At 50.3% G+C, this 19926-nt stretch overlaps 2 protein-coding genes across 2 annotated transcripts in view; both read right to left on the bottom strand.

Moving 5' to 3' along the window:
• LOC144481795 (tyrosine-protein kinase receptor UFO-like) overlaps positions 1-2369 on the bottom strand; it is a 64184-nt gene extending 61815 nt beyond the window's left edge. The window contains exon 1 of the mRNA XM_078200932.1: positions 2242-2369. Coding sequence (XP_078057058.1) covers positions 2242-2335 — 94 coding nt within the window. The 5' untranslated portion in view covers positions 2336-2369. The remainder of the gene's footprint in view (positions 1-2241) is intronic.
• Positions 1-19926, bottom strand: part of rce1a (Ras converting CAAX endopeptidase 1a) — a 325304-nt gene that overhangs the window by 242626 nt on the left and 62752 nt on the right. The window lies entirely within an intron of this gene.

Here is a 19926-nt window from a genome sequence, read left to right as displayed (position 1 = left end):
AATTTAGCATGACCAATCCACCTAACTTACACATCTTTGGATACTAAGGGGCAATTTAGCATGGCCATTCCACCGAACCTACACATCTTTGGGTAGCGAGGGGCAATTTAGCGTGGCCAATCCATCTAACCTGCACATCTTTGGGCACCGAGGGGCAATTTAGCGTGGCCAATCCACCCAACCTGCACATCCTTGGACACGAAGGGACAATTTAGCGTGGCCAATCCATCTAACCTGCACAGCTTTGGACTGTGGGAGGAAACCCAAGCAGACATGGGGAGAATGTGCAAAATAACCTGAGGCCGGAATCGAACACGGGTCCCTGGCACGGCGAGGCAGCAGTGCTAACCGCTGTGCCGCCGTGCCGCCCCAGGTCTTTGTTCAAAATAATCCCAAGAGGGTTGATGGAGCCTTGTTTTCACGTTTCCGCTGATAGATGACACCTCCAACAGTGCAGCAGTCCCGCGGTACTGCGTCAGGACAACCAGCATAGATTACGTGCTCAAGGGACTGGAACCCCTAATCTCCTGAACCCGAGACAAGAGTCACAGCGCCGGGGACCCGGGTTCGATTCCCGGCTTGGGTCGCTGTCTGTGCGGAGTCTGCACCTCCTCCCCGTGTCTGCGTGGGTTTCCTCCGGGTGCTCCGGTTTCCTCCCACAGCCTCTGATCTTCAGGTAAGCGTTCTCCAAGGCAGCCTTCACGACACACGACAGCGCAGAGTCGCTGAGCAGAGACTGATAGCCAAGTTCCGCACACATGAGGACGGCCTCAACCGGGATCTTGGGTTCATGTCACACTATCTGTAACCCCCACGACTTGCCTGGGCTTGCAAAATCTCACTAACTGTCCTGGCTGGAGACAATACACATCTCTTTAACCTGTGCTTAACCCTCTCTCCACTCACCTTGTCTGTACCTGTAAATACTTGGTTACCTGTAAAGACTCGCATTCCAACCATTATGTTGTAAATTGAGTTTGTGTCTTTATATGCCCTGTTTGTGAACACAACTCCCACTCACCTGATGAAGGGGCAACGCTCCAAAAGCTCATAGAAATCATAGAATCATAGAAATCATAGAAACCCTACAGTACAGAAAGAGGCCATTCGGCCCATCGAGTCTGCACCGACCGCAATCCCACCCAGGCCCTACCCCCACATCCCTACATATTTACCCACTAATCCCTCTAATCTACGCATCCCAGGATACTAAGGGGGCAATTTTAGCATGGCCAATCATCCTAAACCGCACATCTTTGGACTGTGGGAGGAAACCGGAGCACCCGGAGGAAACCCACGCAGACACAAGGAGAAGGTGCAGACTCCGCACAGACAGTGACCCAAGCCGGGAATCGAACCCAGGTCCCTGGAGCTGTGAAGCAGCAGTGCTAACCCACTGTGCTACCGTGCCGCCCTCATGATTCCAAATAAACCTCTTGGACTTTAGAACATAGAACATTACAGCGCAGTACAGGCCCTTCGGCCCTCGATGTTGCGCCGACCAGTGGTACCAATCTAAAGCCCCTCTAATCTACACTATTCCAATATCATCCATATGTTTATCCAATAACCATTTGAACGCTCTCAACGTTGACGAGTCCACCACTGCTGCAGGCAGGGCATTCCACGCCCTTACTACTCTCTGAGTAAAGAACCTACCTCTAACATCTGTCCTATATCTCTCACCCCTCAATTTAAAGCTATGTCCCCTCGTGCTAGCCACCACCATCCGAGGAAAAAGGCTCTCACTATCCACCCTATCTAATCCTCTGATCATCTTGTATGCCTGGTGTTGTATAATCCTCTGATCATCTTGCATGCCAGGCAGATCAGATATCAGTCAACCTGGTGTGCTGAGACCTCTCACTGTGCCCCCCCCCAAGTCCAACGCCGGCATCTCCACATCAAGTCTGAAAGACGTGCAGGTTCGGGTGCTAAATTCTCCCTCGGTGTAACCCGAACAGGCGCCGGAGTGTGTGGCGACTGGGGGGATTTTCACAGTAACTCCATTGCAGTGTTAATGTAAGCCTTACTTGTGACACGAATAAATAAACTCAACTAAAAGAGAGTGCCATTAACAGCCACACTTCCCAGCGGCGAGTAGGCAGTGCTGGGAAGTATAAGCTGCAGGGGTATAAACAAAGCTCTCCATCAGTCTTTTAGTATAATTTCACCTCAAGATGAGACGCAAACAAATGGGGAGGGGGATTGGAAGAAAGACAGCTGGGATCCCCTCCTTACCTTCCTTCGGGTGTCCTTCCTGTGCGACAGGGCTGACAGATTGTAAAAGACACCACATCAGACAGCAAAAGTGCCGGGGACCGCGTAGAGCCATGACTGAGAGCTTCTGAGGCTTGTTTCTCTGGCTGAACCTGGCACCGTGTCACAGAATGAATCACATTCTAATTTTACTCAGGCAGATCAGATATCAGTCAAGTTGCGAGGGAGGGGTGGAGACTGAGCAGGAACAACGCCAAAAAAAAAATTCAAGGAAAATGACTGATCGAATCAGGAACTTTACTCAGAAGAGTACTTATCTGTTCATATATATAAATGATTTGGAAGAAGGTGTAACTGGTGTAATCAGCAAGTTTGCGGATGACACGAAGATGGCTGGACTTGCGGATAGCGAAGAGCATTGTCGGGCAATACAGCAGGATATAGATAGGCTGGAAAATTGGGCGGAGAGGTGGCAGATGGAGTTTAATGCGGATATATGCGAAGTGATGCATTTTGGAAGAAATTTTTTTTATTTTTTATACTTTTCCAATTCAATCAAATCAAATCCAATTCAGAGTCTCAACAAGTTGAGACATTTCAGATCCAGGCTGACAAGACAGGGCAAGCGACCAAACCACCCTGTCCTGGGCCCGATCTACATGAGCCAAGCTGATTGGAGAAGGGGGAGGTTCCTCCTCCAAGACTTGAGCTCATTTGCATCTTAGCCAAAAGGCCGAGATGCCGCTTTGAAAAATTGCTTCATATGAAACATAGGAAGCTTTAGCGTAACCCAATGACCTCGACCAAGCGCGGCCGACCATGGGCTGCCGACCATACTACACTTGATCTTAGCCAAAAGGCCGAGAAGCGAAGAACTAGTGTCGGGAGGAGTTATACAATAAATGGCAGAGTCATCAGGAGTATAGAAACACAGAGGGACCTAGGTGTGCAAGTCCACAAATCCTTGAAGGTGGCAACACAGGGTGGAGAAGGTGGTGAAGAAGGCATGTGGTATGCTTGCCTTTATAGGACGGGGTATAGAGTATAAAAGCTGGAGTCTGATGATGCAGCTGTATAGAACGCTGGTTAGGCCACATTTGGAGTACTGCGTCCAGTTCTGGTCGCCGCACTACCAGAAGGACATGGAGGCTTTAGAGAGAGTGCAGAGAAGGTTTATCAGGATGTTGCCTGGTATGGAGGGTCTTAGCTATGAGGAGAGATTGGGTAGACTGGGGTTGTTCTCCTTGGAAAGACGGAGAATGAGGGGAGATCTAATAGAGGTGTACAAGATTATGAAGGGGATAGATAGGGTGAACGGTGGGAAGCTTTTTCCCAGATCAGAAGTGACGTTCACGAGGGGTCACGGGCTCAAGGTGAGAGGGGCGAAGTATAACTCAGATATCAGAGGGACGTTTTTTACACAGAGGGTGGTGGGGGTCTGGAATGCGCTGCCAAGTAGGGTGGTGGAGGCAGGCACGCTGACATCGTTTAAGACTTACCTGGATAGTCACATGAGCAGCCTGGGAATGGAGGGATACAAACGATTGGTCTAGTTGGACCAAGGAGCGGCACAGGCTTGGAGGGCCGAAGGGCCTGTTTCCTGTGCTGTACTGTTCTTTGTTCTTTGTTCATTTACTCTTGGCTGTGAATAGTTTCTTGTCCTCAGGTACAATCCTAGCACGCTTGTCTCTGAGTTAGGGCGTTTGGGCCGCGTAGGCCTTTTGTGAAATCTCGTAATTAGGCCCAAAATCCACCCACCCTCTGTGGAAAGCGTGTGTCTGTGCGGGCCGGGGTTCGTGCCGAGGCTTGATGCTTTCCAAGCTGATACATTCAGTCCCTGGGCTTGTACATGGATGTGGAGATGCCGGCGTTGGACTGGGGTGGGCACAGTAAGAAGTCTCACAACACCAGGTTAAAGCCCAACAGGTTTATTTGGAATCATGAGCTTTCGGAGCGCCGCTCCTTCATCAGGTGAGTTGGGTTCGGGCTGAGACTTGGTTAAGCTTGGTGGCACAGTTAAGGCACCTTTCATAGAAGCCCTACAGTACAGAAAGAGGCCATTCGGCCCATCAGGTCTGCACCGACCACAATCCCACTCAGGCCCTACCCCCATACCCCTACATGTTTTACCCTCTAATCCCTCTAATCTACGCATCCCAAGACACTAAAGGGCAATTTTTAACCTGGCCAATCAACCTAACCCGCACATCTTTGGACTGTGGGAGGAAACCGGAGCACCCGGAGGAAACCCACGCAGACACGAGGAGAATGTGCAAACTCCGCACAGACAGTGACCCAAGCCGGGAATCGAACCCAGGTCCCTGGAGCTGTGAAGCAGCAGTGCTAACCACTGTGCTACCGTGTTGCCCAGTTCTAAAAGGTTTACGTCTTATCCTCAAACAATGACCCCTTGTTCAGGACTCACCCACCATCAGGAACATTCTTTCTGAACCTACCCTGTCTAACCCTGTTAGAATTTTCTAAGTGTCTATGAGATTCCCCCTCACTCTTAGAAATCATAGAAACCCTACAGTACAGAAAGAGGCCATTCGGCCCATCGAATCTGCACCGACCACAATCCCACCCAGGCCCTACCCCCATATCCCTACATATTTACCCACCAAACCCTCTAACCTACGCATCTCAGGACACTAAGGGCAATTTTTAGCATAGCCAATCAACCTAACCCGCACATCTTTGGACTGTGGGAGGAAACCGGAGCACCCGGAGGAAACCCACGCAGACACGAGGAGAATGTGCAAACTCCATACAGACAGTAAGCCAAGCAGGGAATCGAGCCCAGGTCCCTGGAGCTGTGAAGCAGCAGTGCTAACCATTGTGCTACCGTGCCGCCCCTTCTAAACTCCATTGGCTATAATCCTAACTGGGGTAGCACAGTGGTTAGCACTGCTGCCTCACAGCGCCAGGGACCCAGGTTCGATTCCCGGTTTGGGTCACTGTCTGTGTGGAGTTTGCACACTCTCCCCCCATGTCTGCGTGGGTTTCCCTCCGGGTGCTCCGGTTTCCTCCCACAGTCCGGAAAGACGTGTTGGTTAGGGTGCATTGGGCCGTGCTAAATTCTCCCTCAGTGTAACCCGAACAGGCGCCAGAGTGTGGCGACTAGGGGATTTTCACAGTAACTTCATTGCAGTGTTAATGTAAGCCTTACTTGTGACTAATAAATAAAAACATAAAACTTTAAAATGGATATAATCAGTCCCTGGGCTCATACGTGAAGATAAATAAGTGATTTGCATTTCAATGATTTGCATCTTTATTAGTCTCAGGACGTCCTCAAAGAACTTTTCAATGATTGGGACACTTCCAAAGTGTACTCACTGCTATAAACACAACGGTTAATTTGTACACAATAAAATCCCTGAAACGGGAATGTAATAATGACCAGAAAATGGGTGGCACTGCTATCTCACAGTGCCGGGTACCTGGGTTCAATTTCGTCTGCTTTTCCCCGAGGCAGCGGGAAGTGTAGACAGAGTCAATGGATGGGAGGCTGGTTTGCGTGATGGGACTGGGCTACATTCACAACCTTTTGTAGTTTCTTGGGCAGAGCAGGAGCCCCATACCAAGCTGTGATACATCCGGAAAGAATGCTTTCTATGGCGCATCTGTAAAAGTTGGTGAGAGTCATAGAATCATAGAAACCCTACAGCGCAGAAGGAGGCCATTCGGCCCATCGAGTCTGCACCGACCACAATCCCGCCCAGGCCCTACCCCCACATATTTTACCCGCTACTCCCTCTAACCTACGCATCCCAGGACTCTAAGGGGTAATTTTTTTTTTAACCTGGCCAATCAACCTAACCGGCACATCTTTGGACTGTGGGAGGAAACCGGAGCACCCGGAGGAAACCCACGCAGACACGAGGAGAATGTGCAAACTCCACACAGACAATGACCCGAGCCGGGAATCGAACCTGGGACCCTGGAGCTGTGAAGCAGCAGTGCTAACCACTGTGCTATCGTGCCGCCCCAGTCGTAGCTTACATGCCAAATTTCCTTAGTCTTCTGAGAAAGTAGAGGCGTTGGTGGGCTTTCTTAACTATAGTGTCGGCATGGGGGGGACCAGGACAAGTTGTTGGTGATCTGGACATCTAAAAACCTGAAGCTCTCGACCCTTTCTACTTCGTCCCCGTTGATGTAGACAGGGGCATGTTCTCCTTTACGCTTCCTGAAGTCGATGACAATCTCCTTCGTTTTGTTGGCATTGAGGGAGAGATTATTGGTGCCGCACCAGTTCACCAGATTCTCTATCTCATTCCTGTGCTCTGCCTCATCATCGTTTGAGATCCGACCCACTACGGTGGTGTCGTCAGCAAACCTGAAAATGGAATTAGAGGGGAATTTGGCCGCACAGTCAAAGGTGTATAAGGAGTATAGTAGGGGGCTGAGAACACAGCCTTGTGGGGCACCGGTGTTGAGGATGATTGTGGAGGAGGTGTTGTTCCAGGCTTGGGTCACTGTCTGTGCGGAGTCTGCACATTCGCCCCGTGTCTGCGTGGGTTTCCTCCGGGTGCTCCGGTTTCCTCCCACAGTCCAAAGATGCGCAGGTTAGGTGGATTGGCCATGCTAAATTGCCCCTTAGTGTCCAAAGATGTGCAGGTTAGGTGGATTGGCCATGCTAAATTGCCCCTTAGTGTCCAAAGATGTGCAGGTTAGGTGGATTGGCCATGCTAAATTGCCCCTTAGTGTCCAAAGATGTGTAGGTTAGGGGGATTGGCCATGCTAAATTGCCCCTTAGTGTCCAAAGGTGTGCAGGTTAGGTGGATTGGCCATGCTAAATTGCCCCTTAGTGTCCAAAGATGTGCGCGTCAGTTTTGGTCATGATAAATTGCCCCTTAGTGTCGGGGGATTAGCTAGGGTAAATACGTGGGGTTACAGGGATAGGGCCCTGGATGGGATTGTTGTCGGTGTAGACTCAATGGGCCGAATGGCCTCCTCCTGCACTGTAGGGATTCTATATTTGGATTTTTTCAGTCATTCGGTGGAAACAGTTAACAGTCTGATCAATGCACCGTCGGGGTGTGGAGAGGTTGAGGGAGAGATGTACAGATGTCAGCTAACTCCATGCTGGCTTCTGCACAGGTCTCTGCCCAGTCCACAACTGATTCCAGTCTCAGGTCATGTGTCTCTTTACATTACACTGTGGGCGGTACTGTCTCCCAGTCCCATATTAACCCTTACTACGTCTGAAACCCTTAGACTACATGACTGTTTTCTGGGGAAGAGAATGCCACAGACTAGCCCCTCCCCGAGAGCAAATAATTCCCTTCATCTCTGTCTTCCTCTTGTGTCCCCTGGTTTTAGTCCCACAAATGGATACATCCTGTCAGTATCTTAAAGTTTATTTATTAGTGTCACAAGTAGGCTGACATTAACACTGCGATGAAGTTACTGTGAAGATCCCCTAGTCGCCATACTCCAGCGCCTGTTCGGGTACACTGAGGTAGGATTTAGCACGGCCAATGGCCATAAGACTATAAGAAATAGGAACAGAATTAGACCACTCGGCCCATCGAGTCTGCTCCGCCTTTCAGTCATGGCTATTTTTCTCATCCCCATAACCCATGATCCCCTTATTAATCAAGAACCTATCTATCTCTGTCTTAAAGACACTCAATGACCCGGCCTCCACAGCCTTCTGCGGCAAAGAGTTCCACAGATTTACCACTCTCTGGCTGAAGAAATTCCTCCTCATCTCTGTTTTAAAGGATCGTCCCTCTAGCCTGAGGTTGTGCCCTCTGGTTCTAGTTTTTCCTGCTAGTGGAAACATCCTCTCCACGTCCACTCTATCCAGACCTCGCAGTATCCTGTAAGTTTCAATAAGATCCCTCCTCATCCTTCTCAACTCCAACGAGTACAGACCCAGAGTCCTCAACCGTTCCTCATACGACAAGCTCTTCATTCCAGGGATCATTCTTGTGAACCTCCTCTGCACCCTTTCCAAGGCCAGCACTAATCCATCATTGTATTCCATCTGCCACTTCTTTGCCCACCCTGCTAAACCTGCCCCAGTCCTTCTGCAGCCCCCCTGCTTCCTCAATACTACCTGTCCCTCTACATATCTTTGTGTCATATGCAAACTTAGCAACAGTGCCTTCAGTTCCAATGCACCCTAACCAGCACATAGAACATAGAACATAGAAAGCCACAGCACAAACAGGCCCTTCGGCCCACAAGTTGCGCCGATCACATCCCCACCTCTAGGCCTATCTATAGCCCTCAATCCCATTAAATCCCATGTACTCATCCAGAAGTCTCTTAAAAGACCCCAACGAGTTTGCCTCCACCACCACCGACGTCAGCCGATTCCACTCACCCACCACCCTCTGAGTGAAAAACTTACCCCTGACATCCCCCCTGTACCTACCCCCCAGCACCTTAAACCTGTGTCCTCTCGTAGCAACCATTTCAGCCCTTGGAAATAGCCTCTGAGAGTCCACCCTATCCAGACCCCTCAACATCTTGTAAACCTCTATCAGGTCACCTCTCATCCTTCGTCTCTCCAGGGAGAAGAGACCAAGCTCCCTCAACCTATCCTCATAAGGCATGCCCCCCAATCCAGGCAACATCCTTGTAAATCTCCTCTGCACCCTTTCAATGGCTTCAACATCTTTCCTGTAATGAGGTGACCAGAACTGCGCGCAGTACTCCAAGTGGGGTCTAACCAGGGTCCTATAAAGCTGCAGCATTATCTCCCGACTCCTAAACTCAATCCCTCGATTAATGAAGGCTAGTACGCCATACGCCTTCTTGACCGCATCCTCCACCTGCGAGGCCGATTTAAGAGTCCTATGGACCCGGACCCCAAGGTCCTTCTGATCCTCTACACTGCTAAGAATGGTACCCTTCATTTTATACTGCTGCTCCATCCCATTGGATCTGCCAAAATGGATCACTACACACTTATCCGGGTTGAAGTCCATCTGCCACTTCTCCGCCCAGTCTTGCATTCTATCTATGTCTCGCTGCAACTTCTGACATCCCTCCAAACTATCCACAACACCACCTACCTTGGTGTCGTCAGCAAACTTACCAACCCATCCCTCCACTTCCTCATCCAGGTCATTTATGAAAATGACAAACAGCAAGGGTCCCAGAACAGATCCCTGGGGCACTCCACTGGTCACTGACCTCCATGCAGAGAAAGACCCCTCCACAGCCACTCTCTGCCTTCTGCAGGCAAGCCAGTTCTGGATCCACAAGGCAACAGCCCCTTGGATCCCATGCCCTCTCACTTTCTCAAGAAGTCTTGCATGGGGGACCTTATCGAACGCTTTGCTGAAGTCCATATAGACCACATCCACCGCTCTTCCTTCGTCAATGTGCTTGGTCACATTTTCAAAGAACTCAACCAGGCTCGTAAGGCACGACCTGCCCCTGACAAAGCCGTGCTGACTACTTTTGATCATACTAAACTTCTCTAGATGATCATAAATCCTGTCTCTCAGGATCCTCTCCATCAACTTACCAACCACTGAGGTTAGACTCACCGGTCGGTAATTTCCCGGGCTGTCCCTGTTCCCTTTCTTGAATATAGGGACCACATCCGCAATCCTCCAATCCTCCGGAACCTCTCCCGTCTCCATCGACGATGCAAAGATCATCGCCAAAGGCTCCGCAATCTCCTCCCTCGCCTCCCACAGTAACCTGGGGTACATCCCATCCGGTCCCGGCGACTTACCAACCTTGATGCCATTCAATAGTTCCAACACATCCTCTTTCTTTATGTCCACATGCTCGATCCTTTCTGTCCTCCGCAATCCAGCAGTACAACCACCCAGATCCCTTTCCACCGTGAATACCGAGGTAAAGTATTCATTAAGCACCTCCGCCATTTCTAACGGTTCCGCACAAACTTTTCCCCCTTCACCTTTTAAGGGTCCTATGCCTTCACATCTCATCCTTTTACTCTTGACATATTTGTAGAAAGCCTTGGGATTCTCCTTAATCTTACCCGCCAAGGTCTTCTCATGACCCCTTCTCGCTCTCCTAATTTCCTTCTTAAGCTCCTTCCTACATCGCGTATACTCCTCTAAATCCTTAACACCTCCTAGCTCTCTGAACCTTCTGTACGCCTCTCTTTTCTTATTTACCAGGTTCATCACAACCTTCGTGCACCACGGTTCCCGTACCCTACCAACACCCCCCTGTCTCATCGGAACGTTGTCATGCAGAGCTCCAGACAAACATTCCTTGAAAATCCTCCACTTTCCTTCGGTACTTTTCCCCAAGAATGCCTCCTTCCAATTTACCCGTCTAATTTCCTCCCTGATGACACTGTATTTCCCTTTACTCCAGAGAAACACTTTCCTAGCCTGCCTGACCCTATCTCTTTCCAATGCTATCGTGAAGGAGATAGAATTATGATCGCTATCCCCAAGATGCTCACCCACCGAGAGATCCTCCACCTGTCCAGGTTCATTAGCCAGCACCAGATCAAGAACAGCCTCTCCTCTAGTAGGCTTATCCACATACTGTGTCAGGAAACTCTCCTGGACACACCTAACAAACTCCTCTCCATCCAAACCCCTAGCCCTAGGGATATTCCAATCTATGTTTGGGAAATTAAAATCTCCCATCACGACAACTCTGTTATTCCTACATCTCTCCAGGATCTGTTTCCCCATCTGCTCCTCAACATCTCTGTTACTATTGGGCGGCCTATAGAAAACACCCAGCAAAGTTACCGACCCCTTCCTGTTCCTAACCTCCACCCACAGAGATTCCGTAGTCAGTCCCTCCCATCTTTCAGACTGTGGGAGGAAACCGGAGCACCCGGAGGAAACCCACGCAGACACGGGGAGAACGTGCAGACTCCGCACAGACAGTGACCCAAGCCTGGAATTGAACCCGGGTCCCTGGCCCTGAGAGGCAGCAGTGCTAAACCACTGTGCTACCGTGCCGCCCAATCTACCCTATCAAATCCCCTCAGGATCTTATCTGTTTCAATAAAATCATCTCTCATCCTTCCAAACTCCAATGGGTGTGGGCCCCAACCTGTTCAATCTATCTTGGTAAGATAAGCTACTCACCCCGGGAATGAGTCAAGTGCTGGTCCCAGGACACTGGGGAGAGTTCCCCGCTTCTCGCCTTTGAAATAGCATTGCAGGACCTATTGTGTAAAATTGAGAGGACAGACAGGACCTACGGCACGGTGGCACAGTGGGTTAGCACTGCTGCCTCACAGCACCAGGGACCCGGGTTCGATTCCCGGCTTGGGTCACTGTATGTGTGGAATTTGCACGTTCATAGAATCCCTACAGCGCAGAAAGAGGCCATTTGGCCCATCGAGTCTGCACCGACCACAATCCCACCCAGGCCCTATCCCCCATAACCCCACATATTTCCCCTGCTAATCCCTCTGATACTAGGGTCAATTTAGCACAGCCAATCAACCTAACCCTCACATCTTTGGACTGTGGGAGGAAACCGGAGCACCCGGAGGAAACCCACGCAGACACGGGGAACAAAGAACAAAGAACAATACAGCACAGGAACAGGCCCTTCGGCCCTCCAAGCCCGCGCCGCTCCCTGGTCCAAACTAGACCATTCTTTTGTATCCCTCCATTCCCACTCCGTTCATATGGCTGTCTAGATAAGTCTTAAACGTTCCCAGTGTGTCCGCCTCCACCACCTTGCCCGGCAGCGCATTCCAGGCCCCCACCACCCTCTGTGTAAAATATGTCCTTCTGATATCTGTGTTAAACCTCCCCCCCTTTCACCTTGAACCTATGACCCCTCGTGAACGTCACCACAGACCTGGGGAAAAGCTTCCCACCGTTCACCCTATCTATGCCTTTCATAATTTTATACACCTCTATTAAGTCTCCCCTCATCCTCCGTCATTCCAGGGAGAACAACCCCAGTTTACCCAATCTCTCCTCATAACTAAGCCCCTCCATACCAGGTAACATCCTGGTAAACCTCCTCTGTACTCTCTCCAAAGCCTCCACGTCCTTCTGGTAGTGTGGCGACCAGAACTGGACGCAGTATTCCAGATGCGGCCGAACCAACGTTCTATACATCTGCAACATCAGACCCCAACTTTTATACTCTATGCCCCGTCCTATAAAGGCAAGCATGCCATATGCCTTCTTCACCACCTTCTCCACCTGTGACGTCACTTTCAAGGATCTGTGGACTTGCACACCCAGGTCCCTCTGCGTATCTACACCCTTTATGGTTCTGCCATTTATCGTATAGCTCCTCCCTACATTATTTCTACCAAAATGCATCACTTCGCATTTATCAGGATTGAACTCCATCTGCCATTTCCTTGCCCAAATTTCCAGCCTATCTATATCCTTCTGTGGCTTCTGACAATGTTCCTCACTATCTGCAGGTCCTGCCAATTTTGTGTCGTCCGCAAACTTACTGATCACCCCAGTTACACCTTCTTCCAGATCATTTATATAAATCACAAACAGCAGAGGTCCCAATACAGAGCCCTGCGGAACACCACTTGTCACAAGCCTCCAGCCGGAAAAAGACCCTTCCACTACCACCCTCTCTCTTCTGTGACCAAGCCAGTTCTCCACCCATCGAGCCACCTCCCCCTTTATCCCATGAGATCCAACCTTTTTCACCAGCCTACCATGAGGGACTTTGTCAAACGCTTTACTAAGGTCCATATAGACAACATCCACGGCCCTTCCCTCGTCAACCATTTTGGTCACTTCTTCAAAAAACTCCACCAGGTTAGTGAGGCATGACCTCCCTCTCACAAAACCATGCTGACTATCGTTAATGAGTTTATTCCTTTCTAAATGCGCATACATCCTATCTCTAAGAATCTTCTCCAACAACTTCCCCACCACGGACGTCAAGCTCACCAGCCTATAATTACCCGGGTTATCCTTCCTACCCTTCTTAAATAACGGGACCACATTAGCTATCCTCCAATCCTCTGGGACCTCACCTGCGTCCAGTGACGAGACAAAGATTTGTGTCAGAGGCCCAGCGATTTCATCTCTCGTCTCCCTGAGCAGCCTTGGATAGATTCCATCAGGCCCTGGGGATTTGTCAGTCTTTAAATTCTCTAACAAACCTAACACTTCCTCCTTTGTAATGGAGATTTTCTCCAACGGGTCAACACTCCCCTCCGAGACACTCCCAGTCAACACATCCCTCTCCTTTGTGAATACCGACGCAAAGTATTCATTTAGGATCTCCCCTACTTCTTTGGGCTCCAAACATAATTCCCCACTTTTGTCCCTGAGAGGTCCGATTTTTTCCCTGATAACCCTTTTGTTCCTAACGTATGAATAAAATGCCTTGGGATTCTCCTTAATCCTGTCTGCCAAGAACATTTCGTGACCCCTTTTTGCTCTTCTAATTCCCCGTTTGAGTTCTTTCCTACTTTCTTTGTACTCCTCCAGAGCTCCCTCCGTTTTTAGCTGCCTGGACCTAACATACGCCTCTCTTTTCTTTTTGACCAGTCCCTCAATTTCCCTGGTTATCCACGGTTCTCGAATCCTACCCTTCCTATCCTTCTTTTTAACAGGCACATGCCTGTCCTGTAGCCCTAACAACTGTTCCTTAAAAGACTCCCACATGCCAGATGTGGATTTACCCTCAAACAGCCTCTCCCAATCAAGAGCTGCCAATTTCTGCCTAATCCCACTAAAGTTAGCCTTCCCCCAATCCAACACCTTACCCTTGGGACACCACTCATCCTTTTCCATCACTATCCTAAAGCTAACAGAATTGTGGTCACTATTTGCCACATGTTCCCCTACCGAAACTTTGAAGACCTGACCGGGCTCATTCCCCAGTACTAGGTCCAGTATAGCCCCCTCTCTAGTCGGGCTATCTACATATTGTTCCAAAGAACCCTCCTCTACGCATTTTACAAATTCCTCCCCATTCAGAGTCCCTGCTCTCAGCGATTTCCAGTCTATACCAGGGAAATTGAAGTCTCCCACGACAACAACCCTATATTTCCTGCACCTATCCAGTATCTCCTGACATATCCATTCTTCCACTTCCCTTGGGCTGTTGGGGGGTCTGTAGTACACCCCCAACATAGTGACTGCGCCCTTCCTGTTTCTAAGCTCCACCCAGAGTGACTCGTTACACGACCCCTCTGAATTGTCCTCCCTCTGCACCGCTGTAATATGCTCTCCAACTAATACTGCTCCTCCCCCACCTCTTTTGGCCCCTCCTCTGTCTCACCTAAAACACTTGTACCCCGGAATATTCAGCTGCCAGTCCTGTCCCTCTTTCAACCAAGTCTCCGTCACCGCAACCACATCCAAATTCCTCGTGAGCATTAAGGCCCTAAGTTCATCTGTCTTACCTGCTACGCTCCTTGCATTGAAGTATAAGCACTCCAGACCTCCAGGCCCAGTGAGGTCATCCTCCCCCAGGAAAACATGCAGACTCCGCACAGACAGTGACCCGAGCCGGGAATCGAACCCGGGTCCCTGGCGCTGTGAGGCAGCAGTGCTAACCACTGTGCTACCGTGCCGTCCCAGGGACCCGGGTTCGATTCCCAGCTTAGGTCACTGTGCTGAGTCTGCACATTTTCCCCGTGCCTGCGTGGGTTTCCTCCGGGTGCTCCCTTTTCCTCCGACAGTCTGAAAACTGTGCAGGTTAGGTGGATTGGCCGTGCTAAATTGCCCCTTAGTGTCCAAAGATGTGCAGGTCAGGTGGAGTGGCCATGCTAAATTGCCCCTTAGTGTCCAAAGATGTGCAGGTTAGGTGGATTGGCCATGCTAAATTGCCCCTTAGTGTCCAAAGATGTGCGGGTTAGGTGGATTGGCCATGCTAAATTGCCCCTTAGTGCGCAAAGATGTGCAGGTTAGGTGGATTGGCCATGCTAAATTGCCCCTTAGTGTCCAAAGATGTGCGGGTTAGGTGGATTGGCCATGCTAAATTGCCCCTTAGTGCGCAAAGATGTGCAGGTTAGGTGGATTGGCCATGCTAAATTGCCCCTTAGTGTCCAAAGATGTGCGGGTTAGGTGGATTGGCCATGCTAAATTGCCCCTTAGTGCGCAAAGATGTGCAGGTTAGGTGGATTGGCCATGCTAAATTGCCCCTTAGTGTCCAAAGATGTGCGGGTTAGGTGGATTGGCCATGCTAAATTGCCCCTTAGTGCGCAAAGATGTGCAGGTTAGGTGGATTGGCCATGCTAAATTGCCCCTTAGTGTCCAAAGATGTGCGGGTTAGGTGGATTGGCCATGGTAAATTGCCCCTTAGTGTCCAAAGATGTGCAGGTTAGGTGGATTGGCCATGCTAAATTGCCCCTTAGTGCGCAAAGATGTGCAGGTTAGGTGGATTGGCCATGCTAAATTGCCCCTTAGTGTCCAAAGATGTGCGGGTTAGGTGGATTGGCCATGCTAAATTGTCCCTTCGTGTCAGAGGGACTCGCTAGATAGGGTAAATGCAAGGGGTTATGGGGATAGGGCCTGGGTGGGATTGTGGTCGGTGCAGACTCGATGGGCTGAATGGCCTCCTTCTGCACTGTAGGGATTCGATGATAAGCAGTTCAGGCTGCATTGTGGCACAGTGGGTTAGCGCTGCTGCCTCACAGCGCCAGGGACCCGGGTTCGATTCCCGGCTTGGGTCACTGCCTGTGTGGAGTTTGCACATTCTCCCCGTGTCCGCGTTAGGTTAGGATGCATTGACCCGAACAGGTGTCGGAATGTGGCGACTCAGGGATTTTCACAGTAACTTCATTGCAGTGTGAACGTCAGCGAGTGCACTGAGGGACAGTGGCACAGTGGTTAGCACTGCTATGCACGGCCGTGCTAAATTCCCCCTTAGTGTCAGGGGGATTAGCAGGGTAAATATGAGGGGTTACGGGGGGAGGGCCTGGGTGGTATTGTGGTTGGTGCAGACCCGATGGGCCGAATGGCCTCTTTCAGTGCAGTAGACATTCTATGAGGAGATGAGGGGATTTGATGGGGTAGATTGGGTGGCACGGTGGGTTAGCACTGCTGCCTCACAGCGCCAGGGACCCGGGTTCGATTCCCGGCTTGGGTCACTGTCTGTGTGCAGTCTGCACGTTCTCCCCGTGTCTGCGTGGGTTTCCTCCGGGTGCTCCGGTTTCCCCCCACAGTCCGAAAGACATGCTGGTTAGGGTGCTAAATTCTCCCTCGGTGTTACCCGAACAGGCGCCGGAGTGTGTGGGCGACTGGGGGATTTTCACAGTAACTTCATTGCGGTGTTAATGTAAGCCTACTGGTGGCACTAATAAATAAATAAACTTTATTTAAAAGGCGGGACCAGCACTCCTGCGGGCAGTGTGTGCATCAGACTGCTCAGCGAACTGTGGAACAAGCCTCAAACCTCCTGCTTGGGAAAGAGTGATACCAATTGGTCCACATCTTCCAAAACTGGTGGTGGATATTTCAAAAATAAAATCATGTAAAAGCAAATTACTGGGGAACCGCGAGATAAAAGCAAAATACTGCTGATGCTGCAATCTCATTCATCTGTTTTTACCATCCTTCTTTTTTCACTTCCATTTTTTCACTTCCCATTCTCGCTCTCCGTCTTGTCTCTGCAACCGCCCCCCCCCGCCACACCCGCCATTCAGGTCAACTACCTCAATGCAGTCATAAAAACGTAGAACATTATTTATTTATTGCCCGCACATAGAAACACAGAAGATAGGAGCAGGAGGAGGCCATTCGGCCCTTCGAGCCTGTTCCCCCATTCATCACCATCACGGCTGATCGTCCAACTCAATAGCCTCATCCTGCTTTCTCCCCATAACCTTTGACCCCGTTCGCCCCCAAGTGCTCTATCCAGTCGCCTCTGGAATATGTTTTGGCATCAACTACTTCAAAGAACAGAGAACAAAGAACAGTACAGCACAGGAAACAGGCCCTTCGGCCCTCCAAGCCTGTGCCGCTCCTTGGTCCAACTAGACCAATCGTTTGTATCCCTCCATTCCCAGGCTGCTCATGTGACTATCCAGGTAAGTCTTAAACGATGTCAGCGTGCCTGCCTCCACCACCCTACTTGGCAGCGCATTCCAGGCCCCCACCACCCTCTGTGTAAAAAACATCCCTCTGATATCTGAGTTATACTTCGCCCCTCTCACCTTGAGCCCGTGACCTCTCGTGATCGTCACCTCCGACCTGGGAAAAAGCTTCCCACTGTTCACCCTAACTATAGCCTTCATAATCTTGTACACCTCTATTAGATCTCCCCTCATTCTCCGTCTTTCCAAGGAGAACAACCCCAGTCTACCCAATCTCTCCTCATAGCTAAGACCCTCCATACCAGGCAACATCCTGGTAAACCTTCTCTGCACTCTCTCTAACGCCTCCACGTCCTTCTGGTAGTGCGGCGACCAGAACTGGACGCAGTACTCCAAATGTGGCCTAACCAGCGTTCTATACAGCTGCATCATCAGACTCCAGCTTTTATACTCTATACCCCGTCCTATAAAGGCAAGCATACCATATGCCTTCTTCACCACCTTCTCCACCTGTGTTGCCACCTTCAAGGATTTGTGGACTTGCACACCTAGGTCCCTCTGTGTTTCTATACTCCTGATGACTCTGCCATTTATTGTATAACTCCTCCCTACATTATTTTTTCCAAAATGCATCACTTCGCATTTATCCGGATTAAACTCCATCTGCCACCTCTCCGCCCAATTTTCCAGCCTATCTATATCCTGCTGTATTGCCCGACAATACTCTTCGCTATCCGCAAGTCCAGCCTGTGGTAATGAATTCCCTTTACCATCTGTCCCTCTGTTGTGCCGTTCTGGTCGCTTAATGGACACTTATAGCACCTTTCTCAGCCTCCTTCATCCTCCTTTATATTCCCTTTGACCTTTACAACCTTCCCAACCCCTAACCCTCACAGTCTCTTCTGATTCTCTGTGCTCTCAGCTCCGACGCCGGGTCATCCAGACTCGAAACATTGGCTCCATTCTCTCCCCCGCAGGGGTTGTCAGACCTGCTGAGATTTTCCAGACTCGATGGGCTGAATGGCCTCCTTCGGGACAGTAGGCATTGCATGAGGAGTTGAGGGGATTTGATGGGGTGGCATTTTCTGTTCTTGTACTGGGCGGTGGCACGGTGGCACAGCGGGTTAGCACTGCTGCCTCACAGCGCCAGGGACCCCGGTTCGATTCCCGGCTTGGGTCACTGTCTGTACAGAGTTTGCACATTCTCCCCGTATCTGCGTGGGTTTCCTCTGGGTCGCTCCGGTTTCCTCCCACAGTCCGAAAGACGTGCTGGTTAGGTGCTAAATTCTCCCTCAGTGTAACCCGAACAGGCGCCGGAGTGCGGGCGACTGGGGGATTTTCACAGTAACTTCATTGCAGTGTTAATGTAAGCCTACTTGTGACACTGATGGATAAACTTTTTAAACACAGTGTGATGTAAAGAGGCACATGACCCGAGACAAGAATCCGTTGTGGACTGAATAGAGACCTGTGCAGAAGCCAGCATGGAGTTAGCTAACCCGCACATCCAAAGATGTGCGGGTTAGGTTGATTGGCCAGGTTAAAAATAGCCCCTTAAAGTCCTGAGATATGTAGGTTAGAGGGATTAGCGGGTAAAATATGTGGGGGTAGGGCCTGGGTGGGATTGTGGTCAGTGCAGACTCGATGGGCCGAATGGCCTCCTTCTGCATTGTAGGGTTTCTATGATCTCTGTACATCTCCCTCAGACGCTGGGATCTGAAACAAAAACAGAAAATGCTGGAAAATCTCAGCACGCCTGGCAGAATCTGTGGAGAGAGAATAGAGCCAACGTTTCAAGTCTAGATTACTCTTTGTCAGAGCGGACTTTTCCCCTTCCTTCCAGGGAGCTAGCATGGGCTCAGTGGGTCGAATGGCCTTCCTCCTGTGCCATTCCGACTGTGAACGGCTGAAGCAACACAGAGCACAGATAGAACCTTGGGTCAGAGAAACCTACAGTGCAGGAGGAGGCCATTCAGCCCATCGAGCCTGCACCAACAACAATCCCACCCAGGCCCTATTCCCATGTATTTACCCTAGCTAGTCCCCCTGACACTAAGGGGCAATTTAGCACGGCCAATCCACCTAACCTACACATCTTTGGACACTAAGGGGCAATTTAGCACGGCCAATCCACCTAACCTACACATCTTTGGACACTAAGGGGCAATTTAGCACAGCCAATCCACCTAACCTACACATCTTTGGACACTAAGGGGCAATTTAGCATGGCCAATCCACCTAACCTGCACATCTTTGGACACTAAAGGGGAATTTAGCATGGCCAATCCACCTAACCGACACATCGTTGGACACTAAGGGACAATTTAGAATGGCCAATCCACCTAACCCGCAAATGTTTGGACACTGGACGGCATGGTAGCACAGTGGTTAGCACTGCTGCTTCAAAGCTCCAGGGACCTGGGTTCGATTCCCGGCTTGGGTCACTGTCTGTGTGGAGTTTGCACATTCTTCTCGTGTCTGCGTGGGTTTCCTCCGGGTGCTCCAGTTTCCTCCCACGGTCCAAGGATGTGTGGGTTAGGTTGATTGGTCAAGGTTAGAAATTGCCCCTTAGAGTACCGAGATGCGTAGGTTAGAGGGATTAGCGGGTAAATATGTGGGGGTAGGGCCTGGGTGGGATTGTGGTTGGTGCAGACTCGATGGGCTGAATGGCCTATTTCTGCACTGTAGGATTTCTATTTCTATTCTATGAACGAAGGGGCAATTTAGCATGGCCAATCCACCTAACGCGCACA

Source organism: Mustelus asterias, chromosome 33 (assembly GCF_964213995.1).
Source record: "Mustelus asterias chromosome 33, sMusAst1.hap1.1, whole genome shotgun sequence".
In the NCBI taxonomy this organism is placed as follows: domain Eukaryota; kingdom Metazoa; phylum Chordata; class Chondrichthyes; order Carcharhiniformes; family Triakidae; genus Mustelus; species Mustelus asterias.
This window is presented reverse-complemented; position numbering and strand designations above follow the sequence as displayed.